At 36.6% G+C, this 22,658-nt stretch overlaps 2 protein-coding genes across 2 annotated transcripts; one reads left to right on the top strand and one right to left on the bottom strand.

Moving 5' to 3' along the window:
* Positions 1-8,232: 8,232 nt before the first annotated feature.
* On the bottom strand, positions 8,233-13,120 carry LOC125067045 (cathepsin L-like). Its single transcript, XM_047675423.1, has 6 exons — positions 13,028-13,120; positions 12,041-12,243; positions 10,078-10,225; positions 9,588-9,793; positions 9,312-9,510; positions 8,233-8,397 (listed from the first exon to the last, which is right to left on the bottom strand). The coding sequence occupies exons 1-6, from the start codon at positions 13,118-13,120 to the stop codon at positions 8,233-8,235; spliced, it is 1,014 nt and encodes a 337-aa protein (XP_047531379.1).
* A 1,597-nt stretch (positions 13,121-14,717) lies between these two features.
* LOC125066984 (cathepsin L-like) lies at positions 14,718-18,833 on the top strand. The gene is made up of 6 exons (XM_047675336.1): positions 14,718-14,810; positions 15,008-15,210; positions 15,992-16,139; positions 17,028-17,233; positions 17,311-17,509; positions 18,672-18,833. The coding sequence occupies exons 1-6, from the start codon at positions 14,718-14,720 to the stop codon at positions 18,831-18,833; spliced, it is 1,011 nt and encodes a 336-aa protein (XP_047531292.1).
* Positions 18,834-22,658: the final 3,825 nt, after the last annotated feature.

The following is a 22,658-nucleotide window of genomic DNA, read 5'->3' as shown; positions in this document are numbered from 1 at the left end:
AAAGCTGATAAGAACAGATTCAGAGGGTACAGTACATAGTGTCTCTATAAAATAATATATAAAATAATATATATAATATTAAAATATTCAGATTATTTTTAAATCTTCCAGAGATTAACAGGGAATGCTGTATACGATGTAGGCAACGTTAATGTACATATTGTTTTTAACATTTTGAAAAATATGTAATAAAACTTAAAGAAATAATAAAATTATGTAAAATGTTGGGGTAGGTACCATTATATACCAAAAGCAGTAATATTTAGTACTCATATTCATTGTTGTATGCTAGTACGAAGAGTAAGTACTCAATCCAGTTTAACTACAGAAGCAAGTAATAACTTTGGTAATGTACGCTAATGTAGTTCAGCTGCAACGTTAAAGTTTGATCCCACGACACGCCTTTCCATTTTCCGAAGTTATGTCTTGCTGTCTACCAGTACAGAGCCACAGAGCGGTGAACTATGGTCTCACTTCTCCAATACTCAAAAGACGCCCGTGCCCGACATTTTTTTATGTAATAGTTAGGCGGTCTGGCAAATGGGCCACCTGATGGTGAGTGGTCACCACCTCATTGACGCAGTAAGAAATAATAACCATTATACAACATTAACATTACCCCAATACGTCACCAACCTTGGGAGCTAAGATGCTCTGTCCCTTGTGCCTGTAGTTACACCGGAACACACCAATACTAAGTATTGTTCTTTGGCGGTAACCAACCAACATCCAAATCCGCTTAAATAATTTTAGGGGTAATGTTACCAAAAAACGTTAAATCCCGTTATATTTAAATATTTACTTTTTTATATACATGTATTACACGTGATAATTCATTAATTCTTAGAAGAATGGTAAACTAAGTTTTGTGTAAAGTTATGCAATACAAAGAAGTAACCACTGAAATCAAAATTATGCTCGAGAAATACAGTAAAATGTAAGCAATAGTTCTCTCCAATACCGGCGACATCCCAAAAACACTCCAGACTGATCCGAACATTCTCCGAAAGCCCAAGTCTACTTTCACCCTTCCAGTCTCTTACGTCGCACTCGGCAGTTCGTCACATCGCTGTTGGCAATAAGATTTATAGACTCGTCATACTAACTAGGATGCTCATTTTCTTGGTTTGGACCGACTATATAAAAACAAATTGTTAAGACTTCATTTGAACACACCAATTGTTAAATAATTATTGTGGTTCTACATAATCGAAAATTATAAGATTCGTACATCAAAAAGAATCGTTAAGACTTTTGAAAGTTAATCAAATTATTTTATATTTGTTGTTGTATATACTTAGTATCTCATTTTTAAAAGTTAAAATTACTACTATGACCTAAGTAGGAACTGCTTTTGGATCTATTTGCTCGGTTGACTTAAGAGAAATACACTCTCCTGTGATTGGTACATCTTTCTTGATTAGCGATTTAGTTTGACCACGAAGATAAAAATATACATTGACTTGACGACTACCTCTATTTTTCATTAAAGCGGAAAACCTCATATACTCATATGAGGTTTATAGTGAGATTATAGTGTGATTTAATTAGACGGTTTCCAAGTTTAATTATATTCAAACAAACATTTATATCTGCAAGCTACTTTTCGCTAATGAGTTTAGCCTCTGTAAATAACTTATATTTTTCCCTACGCTTATTAATGATTATAATAATTATTTATACAGTATTGTTTTTCGTTTTCGATTATTTATATTTTTGTTATTTTTATCCCTGAGGAAATTCCCGTTACACTATCTAATTTTACCAAAATAATGTAATGCAAATTGATAATTGGTACATTACCATATTCACAACCTTGACAGATGCACAGAATTTACATATTTATGACTTAAATGCATGTTTATACAATTTGACTCGACATTGTAGCAATGATTTTATGTTATTTGACGTTAATAAATTCATATATAGATTTAAGTTGACAGAGAGTACTATGTACCTACCAATAAAATCCAGAAGACAAATTGGTAACCTAATTGCTTACAATATTAATAATTATTTTATGTGTAATGTTACCAAGGAACATATGTATAATAAAAATAATAACCTAATTTATATTAACACTGATAAAAGTAAATATATTAAAATTCATAATTTAAATTAAATAAAATGATAAAATCTAAGCCCTTTTACTTAAATATTATACGTCAAAATATACAGGGCATTGGTGACAAAGATCATGAAAAGGATTATTTTCGCAGCGTTATAAAACACATGTATTTTGTTTCACAGATCATTGGATTAAAAGTTGTGGCATATTTAATATCCCAAACTTTGAACTGTCAAGTACATTCGTAAGACGGAATGCTATTCGTGGTGGCTCATTAATTTTAGTACGGGATGATATCGTTATATCGTTTGTAAATATCGAAAAGATATTGTAGCTGTCTGTGTCGAATGTACCTACCATCGAACTATCCTGCGTGGAATTTCCGCAGTACATTATAGTCTGCGTGTACCGTCCCCTATCGGAGATTTTTACTTATTCCAGCCACTATGGAGGATACTCTTAAAAATATAGGTCAAAATCCAGCTAGTTTTCATTAATGGCATAAAATCTTCTAGATCCACGTTAAAAATGGGCGTTCCACAAGGATCAATTTTGGGTACCTTTCTATTTCTAGTATATATAAATGATCTTCCTTTCTATTTTAAAGGTATTTGTGATATAGCGTTGTTTGCTGATGATACTTCACTGATTTTAAAGGTTGACAGTAAAATTGACTATGACGATGTAAACGGTGTATTATTACATATACACGATTGGTTTACAGTAGATAATTTAGTTTTGAATGCTCAAAAAACAAAAGATGTAGTTTTTAACCTACCCAATGTTAGAAAGCAAAATTATAATATATCTTTAAACGGTGGCCGTCTTAATGTAGCCGATACTACGGTGTTTTTAGGAATAGCATTGTATTCCAAACTTCAGAGGAATCCTCACACATCGTCCCTAACAGGAAGACTCAGCTCCACAGCATACGCTGTTAGAAAAGTTAAACAACTAACTGATATTGATACCGCTCGTCTAGTATATTTTGGTTATTTTCACAGTATTGTGTCATATGGCATATTACTTTGGGGTAACACTGCAGATATTGAATCTGTTTTTATTTTACAAAAGAGAGCAATCCGCTCTATTTATAATATTGGAGCTAGAGACTCTCTCCGGGATGTTTTTAACAAAGTAGGAATACTCACTGATGCGTCACAATATATTTGCAACAATATTATGTATATTCACAGTAGCATTGATCATTTTGATAAAATCAGTGATAATCATTGTAATCATTGTATGTGCACAAGAAGTAAGGATAAGACCTTTTTTTTATGATGAAAACAGTTGCAATATCTGAATCGTTATCCTTAAGCAATATGCTTAAAAGCTAAAACATAATATTATGAATATAATCAAAGTATAGTTACTTTATTAACCGCACATACTGCGGAGCTGATCTTCCCTGTGAGGAATGGTAAAAGAGGTTTCCACTGAAGTTTCGAGTTCTAAGTGATTCCTAGAAATACTGTAGCATTCGTTACATCTAGATCACTATTATTTAAAGTTAACTTTAAATTAAGCTTTCTTACGTTAGGTAAGGCAAATAGTTCGCCTTTTGTATTTTTGGTAATTAGAACTAAATTATTTATTGTAAACCACCTTTTTATTGAGTTTAATAATGTAATTATTAAACTCTTGCATAATAATAGTAATGAAATTCGCTACACCAACTACATAAACAGAATAGAATTGGATGTTTGCAGAAACCCGCGTAAATTTTGGTTCTTTGTTAAGACTCACGTTGATCTTCGAATATTCCCACTAAAATGAATATGCCTAGCAGTACTGTTATAGCTAAAGCTGGCGAGGATAGTAAATAAACTTGTTGATTTATCATAGACCAGTATCAATACTGAATCACCTCGCAAAAGCAATTGAACGAATTATATGTGATGCCTTATCAAAATGTAGCACTTAAATTATCACAACTAAACAATATGGTTCCAGTAGGACTAGATCTACTTCAAGTATCAAATTATGTAGATAGCTGCATTCAAGTTCACTGGATCTATACTGCCTTCAGCAATGCCAAGAGATGTTCGACAAAGTCAATCATCTCTTGTTGTTGTTAAACCTAAAAAGATATGGGATTCGTGGCAAATTATTTCTTTGTTTAGAGTCATATTTTAAGAATAGGCAGCAACAAGTTGTAATTAAGGCGTTTAAGTCGCCTCCTTACTTGGCATGATCTGGTGTGCCCTAAGGTTGACATTTAGGGCCGATATTATTTATATTCTTTATTAATGACATTAGTGATTACATTAAACACGTAAAATATTTTATCTTCGCTCGTAATATTAAGCTATATAGACGTATATAAACTATAGACGAAGTACTTTTGCATGATCTTGATTCAGTGCAACAGTGGTGCAATAGCAATGGAATACTACTTTATGCTACAATATGTGAACTCATTAAAATAACTAAAAATATACTACATAACACAATACCATCTTTTTATTATATAGCAAATCAAAAGCTTGCTGAAGTCGAGGAAGTTCGTGATTTAGGCATTATTACCGATAAAAATTGGTATTAGATATTAAAATAACTTGTCGCAATTTTAAAATATACGTGCTATCTTGCTTTTATATGACGCATTAGTACGTATCCTTATTGAGTATGCATCACCAGTGTCGAACCTAACTTATAAAATTCATATTAACCGAGTGGAAAGGCTGCAGATAAACTTCAGCAGATGTAAGACGTCTGAGGCATTTTTGATTCATCGCAAAAATGCAGCTCCGTTAACGATATACCATTTTTACATAAATTAATAAACACAAATAAACAATCACCGGAGCTTATCTCTAAAACTCAATTACATGTCCAACGTAACTTGCCTCGGTACTCTATTAAAAGTATAATAATACACCGAGACACCATAAGAATACAGGGTGTCTCACCAAATACTCGAAGCATACTTATAATTTTAGTAGCGACCGTCCCTTCGCTCGGGCGCAATGCTGATACTAAATATACTACAGAATGTCTTACAACGTTCACAGTTTTTCAGTCATTAAACAATTCAAACCGCCGTTTGTTTATTTTTGATATGCCGATGGTGTTTCAAGTAATTAGATAAAAAATATATATATCATAAATTATATTATTGATAAGGTGGGATACCACATACGGGGAGACCACATAGATCATTAGTTCTTTTAATGTTTAGCCTTTTATATAACATCCACTCCAAAACTTAGTAGTAGGGAGATTGTTTTAAATTTAAATGGGACCAAACGGGAAGTATTCCTCTGAAACAATAAATATATATCTAACAAGGTTCATAAATAACGGAGAGGAGCATTCATAAAAATTATTTTTGGTGATAATTCGAATCACATTCGCCAGATTGGTGTGTTTTGGCGCTAAGCTCCTCCTTCTCCGGTCGGACTGCTTTAGTGGGCGGAGCGCTCTTCGAGGGAGGCGTGGCCTTCCTCTTGGGAGACTTGGTGACCGTCTCGAAATCCGACCGATCGCCCTTTTAGATTTACCTACATACCCACGGCGACCAATCTCTGGGGAGAGTAGCCAATCACGCACAACATAATAGTGTCCAAGTGTGCGTAAACGAGTGCATGTGTAGAACAGAAGGTGCAGGTATACCCTCATCTCATAGTCCGGTTGGACGGCTAATTCGACACGACCGGTAAGAGCTTAGACGCAGGACCACCGGCTTTAAGTTTCTCCCGAAGCACTTTTGCGATAGAAATCGAATAAGTTTTTAATCGGCCCGACCTCGGGTTTGAACACGAGACTTTGGAATTTCGGTCTTATATACCTACTTCTTAGCCACTAGATCAACGAGATAGTCGAGTTCTTCGGTTTGTATTAATATAAAAATCGGTCACAGAGACATTTGTACATTTTAATACGTCATACGTGCACACCTCTTTTGAAAATTCTTGGAAACATGTTCAATTCAAAACGCAGACGCAACATGCTTGCTGAACATCTCTGAAGTCTCGCTGGTCAGTAAACTTAATAGGCCCGTTACTCGACTGCCTAGTAAATAACTGTTGTCTGTTTGTATATTTTACGTAATATAGGTAGGTACTAGCGTCAAAAGTCCCACAGAATGCCACATCCGTCTCAGACACGCTTCGTTTAATGTTATTGTGAAGGGTTTGAATACAAACTGGTACTAAGTGTAAGTTAAGAAGTTAGAGGCTTAGAGTTTAGGTCATAAATAGGTACTAAATGCTATTTATTCTTGTATTATTCTTGATTCGGAATTTGGAAGTAAAACGTAAGTTAATATATTATAAACAGAGCCATATTAATCGAGAACTGGTTGCGGTGCATAATATAGCAAAGCTATAAAAGTCTCCTAATATGGTTAGTATAATTATATATTTACTTTTTTATCTTTATTTTATTTCAGTAGGACAACCAACAGTAGATACAATATCGCATCAATATTCAAAATGATCTTGGAAAATGGTCTATATAGGTAGTCTCAGCGTGCACTATCAAATTGCACAATATGTATTAAAAATATAAATTAAACATAATCATTGGTTAGAAATAAGAATTATAATGTTTTTTTAACTATTATATAAAAATAATAATTAATAAAACCAATAATATATACCATAAAATTAGAAATGAGCACAAATAAAATTCTTTATTTTTCGATTGAACTGACATTCATCACAAGCCATCAGTGGCCACAGGCCATCGTGACATATGTCTAAATCTTTTAATTGATTACCGACTGTTGGTGATGTATAACAATATGATAGTTTTTTTTCCAAATTACATTGCGTTCTATATAACCTTGTATAAAAGAAATGATTCTTATTACGTACATTTACGTTATAAGTTTCGTACAGTCAATTTTATTGTTAAATAAATTAAATGAAAATTTAATTTAGATGCCTTCTTTGCTCTTTGAAAGAATAATATATATATGTCGGAGCGTGGTTACTTTGGTTGTTGATTTGGATAATTAATGAATCGCGTAGTTGGCAATAATGTTTGATGGCTGATTTACTTTTAAGAGCCGTTCACCCCGAATGTCACGTCTTACATCGGGTTTCATTCTCTGATAGCTGTCTAGTCTCATCGTACTTATAAAAAATAAATTCTTTAGTAAGGAGGTGTACCATTTAAATAATTAACCTAAATATCTTATATGTGGTATATATGTGGTATAATAATAATATCCGCTTATATAAAGATATCCGCTTCTAAATTCAGTTGCAAGATTTCACCCGTACATACTTACAATGCAGGTTACATAAGAGCTTGTAAAAAGGCACGGGCTACTGTGAGCCCATGGATGTCCTTCAACAGAAACAAACCTACAGTCACATGGGACTTAACATTTTAGTTCCCAAGATTGGTGGCGCATTGGCGATGTAATATTTCTTATGAGTGGCGTGGACCATTTACGATTGGGTACCAGTTCACCTACCAATATGATATATTTTTTTATGTCATAATACCAGGCGCGAAAACGAAATTACCACTCAAAATCAATTCTGTTTATTCTGCCACAATTGGCGTGCCAGAAACACGTGTTGCGTTGGCCAGTGTAAGGGTCAGCTAGACATGATTGGTTTCATATATCATATGATGAAGATTCTGGGTCGCGGGCATAAAAAAACTAATAAAGAGTGTTTTCGTTTTAAGGCCAAATGATTTGTTATGCGAAGAAAGGCTTTGTTTGATATTCCTTTAGTTTTTTATTACATCACACTAATTGAGCCAAATTTTCGGTAAATATTTAAGTAATTACTTCATCCTAAAACGATATGATGCCAAAATATTGCAAAAAATATGTTAATTATTGAATAAATAATATTATTTTTTTAATTGTACCTATTGCTAATTACCATCCACGTATCCTACTTACAGTTCTTAAATTACTCCTTACTTTAGTACAGACCTTTAATATCAGTTTATTTCTCTCCGTTTGGTGTTTTTCTCTTATATATTTACAGAAACCCTGTGGTTAGGTTAGGTTCAGTAAATACCGTAATTGAAAGCAATCTTAAAGCGAAGTTTGCAAATATCATGAATCAATAACAAAACAAAAAAACCTTTATTTTATATTTATTACTTCAAATTATTAACTTAATGCTAAAAATCTGAGATGGCTGTCGCTTCATGTCGTGGATGTTAAAACGTATCAGTGGGCGTGTCGCTTAGACGACGAGCGGGTATAAGGCGGCCGAGGCGATGCCGCAATTATTGTTGCGGTTGCGCGCCATTTTGATGTAGCCGAGCCTGCCCCACGAGCGCCCCCACGAGTTCTTCACGAGCCAGTAGTCGCCGCCCTCTTTATCTGTGCCATAACCCACTACCAGCATCTGCGGACGGGAGGCGGAGCGAAGTATGGATTAATTTCAGTACTGGCATTTACATTCTTAACGTATTTTTTTTTTCAATTAAATTATCAGAACAAAAACAATTGAAAGTGAATACAGCAATACACTATGAAAAATCAATACCTCCACTATCTGCACTTCTTAAAATTCCAACATGGGTAACATATTTACAAACAAAAATAAACATTACCCTCTTTCACACCTTCTCTTCATTGACGACCTTAAATTATTTGGAATGAATTTAAGTGAAGTTAACGATCTTTCTGATCTAACAGAAAAATTCTCATTCGATATTAATATAGAATTTGGTATAGATAAATATGAACATCAATCAATTCACAAAGGCAACATTGAGGCGATAAAAGAAAACCCGTGAGGAAATATCTGGATAAAATATTTAGGCCTACACAAAATAACATATCCACGAGAATAAAACTAAGATAATATTAGAAAAACCATTTCACTTAAAACACATCTAAATGTCGTAAATACTTTAAAAGCAATAAATACCTTTGTCATTCCGACATTAGCATATTCATTCGGCATAAAAAACTGGTCTAAAAGTAATTTTATAAATTTCCAACACCTTATCAATACAACAATGACGAAATATAGAAAACACCACCCACAACATTGTATAGAACGAAAAGAGAATATGTTAATCCTGAATGCGACTGTTTTTGTTGTATTTATTTATTACTACTGCCACGAAACGGTTATGTTTCTCGAAAAGATTTCGTATCACCAGAATTGCACTAGAAACGGAGGCTAAGAGTGGCGCTGGCACCTAGATTATCCTGGCATCCTTTGGCAAACAGACAGGGACCACCACGTACCTTGGAGCAAATATTCAGTCTGTCAGATTACGATTTTAGGGATAGAGATCTCCGACTTACCGCATGATTGAGGTTATTGGAATCGCATTCATCATCGTAGTAAACTCCGGTGGTGTAGAACTGAAAGGCCGCCTGGTTGGCGTCGATGACAACGGAGACGGGCCCCACGGTAGCAACGGCGTTCTTCAGCGTGTCCTCATCGCCCTTCGGCAGGTCCACGAAGCTCACGACTTTCGCGCCCACGTAATCGGAGTCGTACCTACAACGGTCGGCGTTTAGTGGCTGGACTAGTTAGTCGTTGTCGGTACCACTGGTACACTCGAAGCTTGCGCTTACATGCACGAGTCGGTGATGGCCTTGTAAGGGTAGCTCGCCTCCGTATTGATGCCTTCATTGTCGCGGATGTACGTAAAGGAGTTGGCCACAAAGCCACCTTTGCAGCCGTTGTTCCCGTACGCGGCCGAGCAATCAATCAGGTTCTGTTCTGACAGCGGCACTAGGAAGCCGGTATTGATGAAGTGGTGTGACTCCAGCGAGCCCGTCTGCAACGGTTAGGTTACAGTTTAATTGCTAAAAATGAATAAAAGCAAATAGAGCCGACGACGTGTCCCCGTGGGTAAGGTGAAAGAGTTTTCGTGCCACTCGTTTGTGTTTATAATTCATCATCGCGTAGAAAAAATAATATCGAGCGTGTGTACTTATATAAATTGGTGGATGATATGAATAAATAACAGAAATCCTCAAAATATTATGAGTAATACTCCGTTTTTTGATGTTTCTTCTTGCCGATCCCGTCAGAGATAATATTTTTTAGGTGGACACTCACGGTACTGAAGGCCCAACCAGAGTTGCACACTCCTTGCTCCTTAACTTCGGTGACGGCGCCCTTCGAGCGCCAGTCCGTCATACTCGGTACTGCCAAGTTGGCAGGTGACAGGAACGTGGCGCCGTGCGAGATTTGTCCCTCGTTGAGTCTGCCGACAGACAACATACGCTACTTACTGGCTACTTTCACATAAAACTAGTAATCTTATTATTTTTTTGTTACAATTATCCATATTTTAGTCCATTTCAGAACGAATACTATTTTTAGCTATTCGGTTCTATAAGAGGTCGGTCGACAACTGATGCGGGAATGGAAAATCATAAACATACTTACGGTGTAAGGGACGAATCACATGCTATTGACGTATTCTGCGATTTGTTTAAATAATTTAATTGTGTAGAACACAATCGATTTTATATTAGCAAAATTATTACGGTGTTAAGGAAGGTCTCCTGATCTACTATATATAGAACTATTGCTTATTTAAACTTCAAAAAGCATTCACTGTTTTAGCAAATGCGGGTATTCTACCCGCAATAATTGGGCAACTTTTCTAAGTTGCCCAATTATTTGCAGGCAGGATGACATTCGGACAGGATACGTATTTAATTGTTTTTGATTCACACCGAAATTGTGGAACTGATTAGCTGAGTGCCTTGTCGGCGGTACATTGCAGTAGTAGCTTTCAAATTTATTTATTTCTGTGTTTTTGAGTCGAAGTAAATTCTACAATAAGCCCAACAATAATAATAATAAATTGTACTCCTCTCCTGCTTACGAGTAAAAGACAAAGTTGCAGGCATTTTTGACACTCATCGGAATAATCTTTAAGAACACGACAATCCAATATTGTATAATTCTCAATAATATATTAACGAGATTTCAAGAGGGTAAGGCATGCAACCAGTGACCTGACTCCTTAGGCTTAAATAAAGCTGGAGCCTGACACGGGTCTTTACACTTGTTAAATTTTGGGGTGAAATAATGTAATGCAAGTGTTTGTTTGAACTTCCTTGGGGATAAAGTAACAAAATATGAATAATCGAAAACGATACTGTATAATTAATTATTATAATCATTCCATAAGGGTGAGGACAAATATAAGTTATTTACAGAGATAAACTCGTTAGCGACAAGTAGCTTGCAGTTATAAATAAATATTTGTTTGAATATATTTAAGCTTGCAAACTATGTAATTACATCATACAATACAATACTCATAAGGAGTTTTCCGCCTTAATGAAATACCGACAACAGTCGTCAATGTATATTTTTATTTTCGAGGTCAAATTATCACTCGCAAATCACTCGCTGAGAAAAATGTCCTAATCGCAGGAGAGAGTGCATTTGCAAGAACTGAAGGAAGCAACTAGACCCAAAAGTAGTTCATGACGCTGCGTAACGTCATCTAAGGAACTTCGTTTACCGGCATAGAGGTAATTAATTCGTGTTGAATCTAAGAACTTATTGATTTAATGTAATACTAAGATATTTTGTAACATTACTTGGCAGTAAGGCTTTGTGCAAGCCCGTCTGGGTAGGTACAACCCACTCATCAGATATTCTACCGCTAAACAACAGTACCTACTCAGGATTGTTGTCTTCCGGTTTGTAGGGTAAGTGAGCCAGTGTAACTACAGGCACGAGGGACATAACATCTTAGTTCCTAAGGTTGGTGGCGCATTGGCAATGTAAGGAATGGTTAATATTTCTTAAAGCGACATTGTCTAGGGGCGGTGGTAACCACTTACCATCAGGTGGCCCATATGCTGGTCCTCCAAACTATGACATAAAAAAAGAAAAACATTTCTACAGAGAGATTTTCATAATTCCGTGAGTACGTTTTGAGCATCCTCATCGATCGAACCTCATCAACATCATCAGGATTTATTGTTTTGATCGAGCATGACGTCACCCTTATGAGGTGGATCGAATGTCTACATAGCAATGTAGGCGCACTCACTTGGCGCTGCTGTTGAACCCGTGCATGGTGTGCACGAACTCGTGGTGCAGCATGTCCGCGTACTTGTTGACTCCGACGCGGTACGTCACCTGGCCGCTTTTGAAGCGCCGGTTGTGCTCCTCCATTATGAGCTTGTTCTGAGCGTAGATCTTCATACGGAACCGTTCCTCGGCCTCGTTTTCGTACGTTTTCTTGTGTTCGAGCTAGTGCAAACCATGGTTTCATTGTTACTTTCTTATATTGTAAAAACTACTACAGTACATATATAAATATTACGAATTTATTTTTAAATACAAAATGCGTGGATTTAGTTCTTATATTACAGCTATTCTATGATAAATTGAAAAGGTAGACATCACAGCTAGGAATCGCAATTACGCACTGTTATTTTTGGTAATCCCGCGGGTTTTGTGCTGAATTTATTATAATTCAGCGGGATCTTTTTGAATAAATGAATGCAAAACAATCCTATGTATTGAAATATACAAATTTACTAATACTCTATTGTTCTGTGATTTAACAGTTCTGCCGCGTGTGTATTAATAGAGAGTACGAAAACAATAAGTTATAAGAATTTTTTCATGCAAGCAAATGGACCGAGCCAAGAAGCCGTACCTTCACATTAGAATAAAACACTAACTAAACAATAAAATTCTTTCATTTAGCCTTTGTACTCTGATTAAGTAAAAATATAAATTCTAATCTCAAATAAATCAGTCTCAGTTAACAGAGTTAACAAATAACAAGTCTCTAATGTTTTTGAATGAATAATCTTTAAGAACAAATAGCGTCTCCCTATGAAAGCATGAAGAGTCAGCGTCCGAGGAGAGGCTTGGCCTTTCTCCGCTTTTGTTAAATAGTCGTGCACCAAAATGGAATACGGAAAGTTGACTTTTACTGATCCGCGTCGAGATCCCACAACACGAATCGCAACGTACATGTAAAATCAACACTGAAGTAATATCTTGATTAAGTGAAATAGTTTACCTTGAAGACGTTCCACTCCTCGCTGAGGAGATCTAAGAAACTGTTGGCACCGACCGCCGCCACCACCACCAACAGCACAGCCAGGCTCCTCATTGTGATATCTACATTACAAAATTTCACGTTTGTTACAAATATGTGAGTCGCGATAAATATGCAATATATTTGTAAAAAAGTAATAATTTTTATTTGATACTTCAATTGAAGCTAAAGGTTTAAACAAATCTTATTATACAAACTAACAAAATGTTAAGCAGTGTTCCCCGGCACAAACAGTCGCCTACGTTATTGTCAATTGCTAGACGATACGTAGACCTTCGTCTTTTTTTCTTCTGGCTTAGTTTAAACTATAGCAATCTCTCCAACTACAATTATTTTGTAGTAAAATTACATACATTACATTAGCAGCCTCTAAATTTCCCACTGCTTGGCTAACCGCCTCCTCTCCCTTTGAGGAGAAGGTTTGGAGCATATTACACCACGCTGCTCTAATGCGGGTTGGTGAAATATATATGTGTCAGAATTTCGTTGAAATTAGACACATGCAGTCATAAGACCGATCCATGCATATATATTATTTGGTCATTGTGAATGAAAAAACATGACATGATCACAGCACACATTAATCAATGCTGCACACCACGTCACACAGCAACGGAGCGTGCAATACAAAAAGTAGGTGCGTGTGTGTGAGTTTCATAAATTATAAAAATATAATTGCTTGGCCTTACCTTAATGGATTTATATGTAGTAGACGGCAGCAGCGAAACACGCTTAAAAACTTCAAGTGCTAAGTCGTTAAACAAGTTCTACTTGACTGCACCGGCTAAATTGATTTACTTGATTGATTTAGGTACGAGGATATTCGTCGCTGACCTTGCTCGATTGGGTGTTATCGATAAATATGTCACGCGGAATCCTCACACGACCTGTATTTGCGGAGCAGTGTCACAGGACTGTTCAGCATAAGCTCTTATCTCGCACTGGTTTATTAGGCGACAGAGAAGTGGCATCGCGATTTTTCCGAATCAATTATGTAAAAAATAATTTAAAAGATATTCTGCAAAACTAAGCCGAAGATTCCCTTAGTATTTGTTCTACTTAATATTATGATATGAATAAAACAATCTTGTGATAGGTTGCTTCGGGTAAAAACTAATAATAACAGATTCAGAGGATACTGAAACCACATATCAAACAATCATAATGATACTAATTACTTGACCTTCACGGGCTTTATTGACTGGCGTATTAGAGAAAACCGTATATATGCAGTCTGTATGATTATTATAGTCTATACTTTCCGATAAGTCATCAATAAATAGTATAAAGTTAGACAATGTAAATCTACATTGAATAAACAGTGCTGATTCAATTAAATTACATACATACATACATACATACATACATACATACATACATACATACATACATACATATATACATACATACATACATACATACATACATACATACATACATACATACATTTTTGTTAGTTTATTATTTAGTGCGAACTTTGTATATTTAATATTGTTGTAGTACATAAATTACGAGTAATATGTTAGGTGCTTACTCTCTTAGGCCGTTTGTTATACATTACATTACATAAAAAAATTAACGTAATTTTTTCCCCATTTCTTAAAAACTTGCTTTTTTGTAACAATTGTTAAATCATAATATAGATATCACAATGAGGAGCCTGGCTGTGCTGTTGGTGGTGGTGTCGGTGGTCGGTGCCGACAGCTTCGTCGACCTCATCCGCGAGGAATGGAACGCCTTCAAGGTAAACAAAATCACGTACCCAGATATAAGTGTAGTATTGACTATTTGATTATTTCAATGTTCGCTTTGGTCGCCAAAAATTGGTATTAATACATACAATGTTATGTAACGCCAATAGTTGCATGGATGATCACTGCCCGGGTGTCGTCACTCTAGAGTACCAATTAACAATGAAAATAATCCTATCGTTTGCATTAGCTCAAACACAAGAAATCCTACGAAAATGAGACCGAGGACCGGTTCCGTATGAAGATCTACGCTGAGAACAAGCTCAAGATGGCGAAGCACAATCGGCGCTTCGAGCGCGGCGAGGTGACGTACCGCCTCGGAGTCAACAAGTTCGCGGACAAGCTGCACCACGAGTTCGTGCACACCACGAGCATGATTAACCACACCGCCAAGTGAGTGCACGCCTACGCCCTACAGCGCGATAGTCGACCTCACGAGCTCTGATCCACCTTACACGTGTGACGTCATGCTCGATCAAAACAATAAAAACTGTGGTTACTGATACTGAATCATACATTTCGCCAAACATTGCTTGGCGTCTTTTTAATTTAAAATTGTAGAAGTGTCGTTAGCAAAAGATACTATATTGTGCTTGTCAACAAAAATATAAAGTAGGACATTGATATAAATGACTAATAGAAATAAACCAAGAATAAATTATTAAGGGAACTTCAATCTGTTAACACCACCCTTTAAATTCGATTACTCTGGTACGATATCGAATGATTGAGTGTGGCGCCTCCAATGCCGCAATAACGTGGCTTCTAAGCGCTGTTGCATGTTGCACACAAAATGAGGCCTTAGATAAGTCACAAAGTATGTCCAAAGTGTCCTGTAACTCGTCCCAGGCTCAAATAGTTTTTGATGAGGTCGAGTTTTCTTTTCTAAGAAACGAAAAGAAAAGTGGAAACCTGTTGAACTCTTTCATTTAAGTGCGATGCAATGAGTTATGATGACTATTTTTGCTTGTTTAAAATCGATAGTATTCAAATATTCAATAAATCAAAAAAAAACCAATAACGCAATTTAAAGGTCACCTAACTATGTAAAATCGCAAGATCTCTCCCCTCCCCTTAACTGTAACAGAGGGTCGTGGCTACTTTTCTATGTTTTTTAAATAAATTGTACGACAGACATAGAGAAAGTAGTGCGGGGAGTGTTGTCTGTCGGCAGACTCAACGAGCGACAAGTTCTGCGCGGTGCTACGTTCCTGTCACCCGCCAACTGGGCACCACCGAAGGTGATGGACTGGTGCTCGGAGGGCGCAGTTACCGAAGTCAAGGACCAAGGAAATTGTGTCTCCGGCTGGGCATTCAGCACTGTGAGTGTCTGCTCCCCGCACCCACACAACCGTCCTCCACACACAACTTCCACAAAACACGGCACTTGTTCCAATGCAACAAAATCGATATTAAATTTGATGCAACATATGTTGTAATGGCATCCGCTATTGACTTAGCTACTATGATCTGAGTGTTCGATATGATCTTTCGTGTTAGCTTATATGAGAATTTAACACACAGAGAAGTTTCAAAAACATCATATTCCGATAATACTCAAGGGTTTCGTGCTAATAACACAAATACTTCAAAAGTTCTCTCAAAATTTTTGTTAAAAGATTATTTAGTGTAAGGGTTTCCAATGATATTATTAGTATCTTCTTCCATATATGAACATACAAACGAGTTTCTTCAAACAACGATCTCTCACGCAATAATGAATTTTAAATTTTGTAATTCAAGAATTACTAGTATCAAATGTGTGACAATTTTGTTATTTTTTTATAATACTTTTTGGTTACAAATTGTTTTTCACCTTTACAGATACAATATTAGCCTAAATCATGTAAAGAAACTCATGTATAAATTAATTTTTAAATATATATATTGGATACTATAAACATTAAAAATACATGTTCGGTCGCCGGACTGAGCTCGAATGACGGGATTGGCAAGAGGAAAAGAAGAATATTTCGAGGATTTCTATTATTTTCTTAAATATCATCCACCAATTTTTATACAATGGTCTTGTTTAAACCTTGTTTTAGAACAAACAACTCTGAGCATACGCCAAGTTTCTTCGCACGGAATATGAATTATAAACACAATTGACATGAAACCTCTCCCACCGCGCCCACGGGGACACGTCGTCGACTCTATTTGATTTTATTTGTTCTCCAAAAATAAACTTTGACCTAACCGCCACACAGACGGGCTCGCTGGAGGGGCAGCAATTCCGCAGTACTGGCAACCTCGTGTCACTGTCAGAGCAGAATCTGATCGACTGTTCGAGCGCGTACGGGAACAACGGCTGCGACGGTGGCCTCGTGTACAATGCCGTCTTATACGTCTTCAGAAACGGAGGCATCGACACGGAGGAGAGTTATCCCTACGAGGCCGTCGTCAACACATGCAGGTACGCGTAAGCGTCGGGTGTAACAAGGATACTAGTAACTACTAGCCCATCCAGCCACTAAACGCCGACCATCACAGGTTCGACCCCATGGACGTGGCCGTGAACGTCGTGGGTTACATAAGCCTGCCAGAAGGTAACGAGGAAAGGCTAAAGAAGGCCGTGGCCGTTGTGGGGCCCGTCTCTGTCGCTATTGACGCCAGCCGGGTGTCCTTCCAGCTCTACTCTTCTGGAGTCTACTACGACGAGCACTGCTCCTCCAGCAACCTCAACCACGCGGTGAGTCGGGCACTTTGTCCTCATACTTTTAATGTGACTGACTCGTTGTTAAACATATGTTTTTAAAAAGAAAAAAGTTGGAAAATCTTCGTCATAATATTATGAGTAAGATGGTATAGGTAGAGGAAGTAGTAGAACAATCTAAACCACCGCATCTAAATAAGTTTACACTTAGGTTAATGAAAGTAGTCTAATAAGACGTCCAAAAAGACGCAATTTTGCGCGTTAACTGCTAAAAAAACACCATTTGTCGTATCTTCACGGTTCGAGAACATTCCGTTAGCCGCTACAGCTAGTATCGGAATACTTGGCGTTGATGTTTCGAGTCTCGTTCAGTTCCGCGGTCAATTGGAAGGCAAAGCCAAATTGGCATCAAAAAAGCTTGGTGTGCTCAGCAAGGCAAGACAGTATTTCACGTCGGCCCATCGTCTAAGACTATACAAGGCGCAAATTCGGCCTCACATGGAATACTGCTCTCACCTCTGGGCGGGTGCTCCCCAGTACCAGCTCCTTCCATTTGACCGTATCCAACGTAGAGCGGCTCGAATTATCGACGATCAAGCCCTTTCCGATCTGCTTGATCCTTTGGCTTTGCGTAGAGATGTTGGATCGCTCTGCATCTTCTACAGAATTTATCACGGGGAATGTTCCGAGGAATTGTTCGGATTAATCCCGGCTGCTGAATTTCACCTTCGGACATCTCGTCAAAATTCCAAATATCACCCGCACCACCTAGATGTCCGAAAATCCACAACAGCGCGATTTTTAAGACATTTTCTGCCTCGCACAACCACTCTGTGGAACCAGCTTTCGCCGGCGGTTTTTCCGAACCGATACGACTTGGGAACCTTCAAGAAAAGAGCGTACTCTTTCCTGAAAGGCCGGCAACGCACCTGCAAGCCCCCCGGTGTTGCAGATGTCCATGGGCGGTGGTAGTCACTTTCCATCAGGTGAGCCTCCTGCCCGTTTGCCACCTTATGACATAAAAAAAAAAAAAAAAACTCATAGGACACTACGGGCTGATGTACGTATGTTATGTTACGGTATGTTATTAACTAATAATAATAAAAGTTCATGTAAACGTTTCAATACAATCTCAGCGATCGTTCCAGATGCGCCCATGTTACGTGTTATACATATCCTGTACTGTGTCCGTCTGCAGGTGCTGGTGGTGGGCTACGATACAGACGAAGAGGGCGGTGAATACTGGCTCGTAAAGAACTCTTGGGGAACCTCGTGGGGGGAACTCGGCTATATCAAGATGGCGCGCAACCGCGGCAACAACTGCGGCATCGCCTCATCCGCCTCCTACCCGATCGTCTGACCGACACTCACTGATTATATGTCTTAATATCCACGACGTGAAACGTGCCAGCCATCTTAGATTCCTAGAGTTAAGTTAACAATTATTAGTTATTAATTCATGAGATAAAGAAAAACAAATAACATTTTTTAAAGTTTACCTGTTTCATTTACCTTCGCCATTAGGCAACTATTTATAGTACCTAATCTAATATTATTACAATAAGTAAGTCGCTATTAGCAATATGTATAAGTATTATCCCTCGCTAAGGAACAGGATTTAGCCATACGCCATACGTTCAATATTTTCGTCAGTGGCTTGTGTTCTGATCGTTCCGACGTAAAAAATTGTAAAAGTAGGGAAATCGTATTCAGTTTTTCATTCATTTTCATTCAAATTTAACACACCAAACGTGCAAAATGTAAAACCCGATGTACTTATCAATGGGGAATCGATGGATCCAGTTGAAACAACTGAATTTCTTGGCCTTACACTTGATGCCAAATTACAGTGGCTCCCCCATATAAACGGATTGGCGGGTAGACTGGGTTCTGCGGCATTTGCGGTCAAAAAAATTAGATTATTTACCGATGTTGATACGGCTCGCCTAGTTTATTTCAGTTACTTTCACAGTATAATGTCCTACGGTATTATGCTTTGGGGTAACGCAGCCGCTATCCATACTATATTTGTGCTGCAGAAGAGGGCTATTCGCGCAATCTATAACCTAGGAGCCAAGGAATCTTTGAGGTATAAATTTAAAGAAATTAAGATATTGACTGTTGCTTCTCAATATATATTCTGTAATGTTTTGTATGTACGGAAAAATATTAATGTTTTTATGAGAAAATGTGATTCTCATAACGTTGGTACAAGGAACAAACACAATCTTGTTACTCCTGTTACTCGACTGCATAGAGTCAGTAACTCTTTTGTGGGGCAATGTATACGCTTCTACAACAGGATCCCAGAAAGCGATCAAAATGCTTCTGTTGCGAAATTTAAAAAAATTGTTAAGGAACGCTTGTGTGCGAAAGGTTACTATACAATTAGTGAGTTTATGTTTGATAGCACACCTTGGGAATGAAACGATCGCATCCTGGCTGTTTCTACTCATATACAATTATGTATATAATTAATTTGACGTAAAAAAAAAAAAAGTCCCGCTGAGTTTCTTTCGCCGGTTCTTCTCAGGTCAGGGTGTTTTCTTTTTCCGAACCGGTGGTAGTGTTTAACTTGACAATCAATAAGAAAGTGTAATACTTCTATATTGAATAAAGGAATTTGAGTTTGAGTTTGAGTTTGAGTTATTTTATACTAGATGAAAACCCTGTTTTGCTCGAGTGAAATAAATGTAACTGAACAAAATATGGACTATCCTTCACTTATCATATAACATATAACTTTTTCATAAACGTTGATCTATATTTTATATAGGATAAATTTCCATCGAGTCTACCGTACCAGTATGAAATTATTATTTGGAACACATTTTCTAAACGTCAATCATGGACGCCCATTGCCTGTTGCGGCATCTTATATATTAATAGCATAAGCCGTTTTTTGTCCAATAATGGGACAAAAGCTGCATATAAAAAGTCGGTTATGGTCTCATTTTGTAGAGCTTCCGCTTTATTCTGGATGGATAAGAGGATTCTTGATTGTAATTTACTAAATTATTACTATTTACAACAAAAATAAATTTAGAGTGCATAAAATGTTACTTGCATGATAGTTAGAGAGCGATACTACGGCTGTAATTTAATAAATTTAAAACGTAAAGACGTTATTAACCAACTCCAATTCTAACTGAACTAATATATAATATTTGATATTAAGAATTGGTGATCACTAGGTGAATTTTGTGGATTTAATATCGCAATATCTATTATTCGGATTAATCGATTATACGGATTTTGCGAATATACAATGTCAATCAAAAAATATTTTTTTTAACGATCTTTAATTTTGAGTAGGCATTATATCGAAGTCTAAATCGATATCACATCGAAATCCAAATATACTTTATTCAAGCTTTAACGATCACTTGAATCGTCATTTTATACAACTGTATTAAACGTAAAGCTACTACCGATAGAAATAATGTCATAATGTATGTAGGTTCTACCAAAAAGAACCGGCTAAAAACTCAGTAGTTACTCTTCTCCAATATTTGAAATACTACGTTCAATATAATGACATAATATCCTACCTGAAAGTCAAAAAGAATTATTGTATTCCACCCGAGTGTAACTTAGAACCCTACAAGTTACACTTTTTTTACTATCAATAAAATGTTTAACATAACTACATACCCTCGAACCAATAATCATCATAAAGCTTCTCTAAGGTTTTATCGTATCCGAGGTATACCTTACGAGTTCCATCTGTTTTTGCAATATATTAATTTAACTTTAAAAATTTATCTTGCATTTTATTTCTTCGATTTTTTAATGTAATGATAGCTTTCAGATTTATATTAGTCTGTTCAATGTATATTGTATGGTTTGGAGCTCTTTAATTTGTGCAATTAAAAGTAGTATAGTCTTTTCACTCCCTGGTACACATAGTTTGGTGGACACGCAATTTCGTAGATCCTTGTCTTCGATAACAGCGTCCTCCATGCGCCAGTCCATCATCCATGCTGCCACCAAGTTGGCGGGTACAAACGTAGCGCGTCGTTTAGTCTGCTGACAGAAACACACACCACACTACCTGCTCTAAATTTGTCGTAAAGTTAAGAATAATTTATTTAAAAAAAAATAGTAGCCATGACAATTAGGATTTATTAGGTATTACTAATATTCCTATTTACCCCTGCAGACCATTTATATAAATGAGGAAGAGAAATGGACCAAGAATTGATTCTTGAGGGACCCCACCATAACGGAGGATGGTAGTTTTAGAATTGGATTTAATCCAATTCTAAAATCATCTACCGTACCAACTACCATTGTAAAACTACCATCGGTTCGGAAAATAGATTCTACAGAGAAGAACCGGCAAGTAACTATGTATTTACCACCAGCTTTGCACCATTCTACATTGCATCAGTTTATGTAATAAAGTACAATTAAATTTATAAATATTCTACGTGGAAATCAACAATTGATAAATATAATCTTGTCCAAGTCAAAAATCTTTATTCAATATAGAAGTGTTTACACTTGCTTATTGATTGTCAAAAATCTACCACCGGTTCAGAATTTAACACCTCGGACCTGAGAAGAACCGGCGAAAGAAACTTAGCGGGATATTTAATTTTTTTTACCATTTTGCATGTACAATAATAATTATATTTTAGTTATTTGAAACAGCCTGGAGGCGATAATTTCATTCCCAAGGTGTGCAGTCAACTAAAAAGTCATTAGTGTTGTAATATCCTTTAGCACACAAATGCTCTTTAACGATACTTTTGAATTTTATAATCGAATAATTTTGAACGTTTTCTGTTGTAAAAACGTATACATTGCCCCAAAAAAGAGTTACTAACCCTGTGTAATCGGGTACTTGGAGTAACAAGTTTATTCCTGTTCCTAGTGTTAATAGAATGTACGTCACAATTCTTGTATTGTGTAATATACCTAATTTGTCACGGGATTTAAATTTATTAAATCTCATTATAGGAACGAATACCGTGCCGGAAGGGTGGATGCTCACTAGCACCGTAAGAACCATTCCTTACGTCACCAATGTGCCACATACCATGATAACCAAGACGCATGTACCTTCTGCACAAGTAACACTGGTACAAGTAACTTAATCACCACACATTAAAAAGGAAAAATTTAAAAACAACATTTGTTAAACTATCAAGTTAAGCCATGTTAAGCCATCGTGTACAGC

This window comes from Vanessa atalanta, chromosome 10 (genome assembly GCF_905147765.1).
Source record: "Vanessa atalanta chromosome 10, ilVanAtal1.2, whole genome shotgun sequence".
Taxonomy (NCBI): domain Eukaryota; kingdom Metazoa; phylum Arthropoda; class Insecta; order Lepidoptera; family Nymphalidae; genus Vanessa; species Vanessa atalanta.
The sequence above is the reverse complement of the archived record's forward strand: the minus strand, read 5'-3'. Positions and strand labels throughout refer to the sequence as shown.